The sequence below is a fragment of the Penaeus monodon genome, chromosome 30 (genome assembly GCF_015228065.2).
Source record: "Penaeus monodon isolate SGIC_2016 chromosome 30, NSTDA_Pmon_1, whole genome shotgun sequence".
Classification (NCBI taxonomy): Eukaryota; Metazoa; Arthropoda; class Malacostraca; order Decapoda; family Penaeidae; genus Penaeus; species Penaeus monodon.
Window position 1 is genome coordinate 15,777,404 of NC_051415.1, and position 904 is coordinate 15,778,307.

At 42.7% G+C, this 904-nt stretch overlaps 1 protein-coding gene across 1 annotated transcript in view; it reads left to right on the forward strand.

Annotated features, from left to right (window-relative positions):
* Positions 1 to 904, forward strand: part of LOC119592360 (indolethylamine N-methyltransferase-like) — a 24,751-nt gene that overhangs the window by 18,420 nt on the left and 5,427 nt on the right. Inside the window, exons 6-7 of the mRNA XM_037941188.1 lie at positions 7 to 144; positions 511 to 646. Coding sequence (XP_037797116.1) covers positions 7 to 144; positions 511 to 646 — 274 coding nt within the window. The remainder of the gene's footprint in view (positions 1 to 6; positions 145 to 510; positions 647 to 904) is intronic.

Here is a 904-nt window from a genome sequence, read left to right on the forward strand (position 1 = left end):
GCGTTTTCTCAGAGCACGTGGAAGAGGTCAAGCATCAGTACCTGGAGACGTTTGACCCCAGACATTACCATCGGACTTTTTATTCCTACTTGGACGAAGAGGTCAAGTTTTTCCTTCGACGCTACCACGAGATCTTCACTAACGGTAGGGAGTGCGGAAGGAAAATGATGTAGTTAAAACATAATAATAATAATGTCACCCTCCGTTTATTGTGGGGAAAAAAAGAAAAACGTACGGGTTAGAAGTTAATTATTCCGTAAAGCATAATGTAGAATAATTTCGTACCAGGATGACATGGAATGATTTACGATAACCAGATATTTGCCAGATTTTTTTATTATTATTATCTTCATCCGTACCTTCTTTGAAAGAAAATATGACTTGGTATCAAACTTCTGAATTATCGCCTCTAACGTGTCTGCCTCTTTCCCATCGTCATCCGTCTCTTAATCACCGATTATCATACAATAATATCCTTCTCAACCAATCTGTCTTTTAACTCACCTACAGACCCATTGCTCTCCGCCCGATGCCGAAGCCGTCGTCGAGTGCTTGAATTCGGATGCGGTCCTGTCCCCGTGTATGCTGCCTCTGCCGCCTTCTTCTCCGAATCCATCACCATGGCTGAGATCATACCCGCCAACAGGTAAGACGCTCACAGGTATGAACCAGGAACAGATGAAAGACTCATTGCTTTAATTGACCGGTGAATTAGCTTGCTTTATCTGATAACACGATAGAAAAGGCAGGTACAAGTAACAGCAAAGAGTTCCCTGGACGAAGTGCTTACGAAGAGTAAATTTGAGAAGTCAAATGGCTGGTTTCTAATTGGAATAGTGCTGTTTCTTGTTCCGCCGTTTGCGACGCAAATCTCTCCTTTAGTACAGGAAACTGCTCTGTCAGA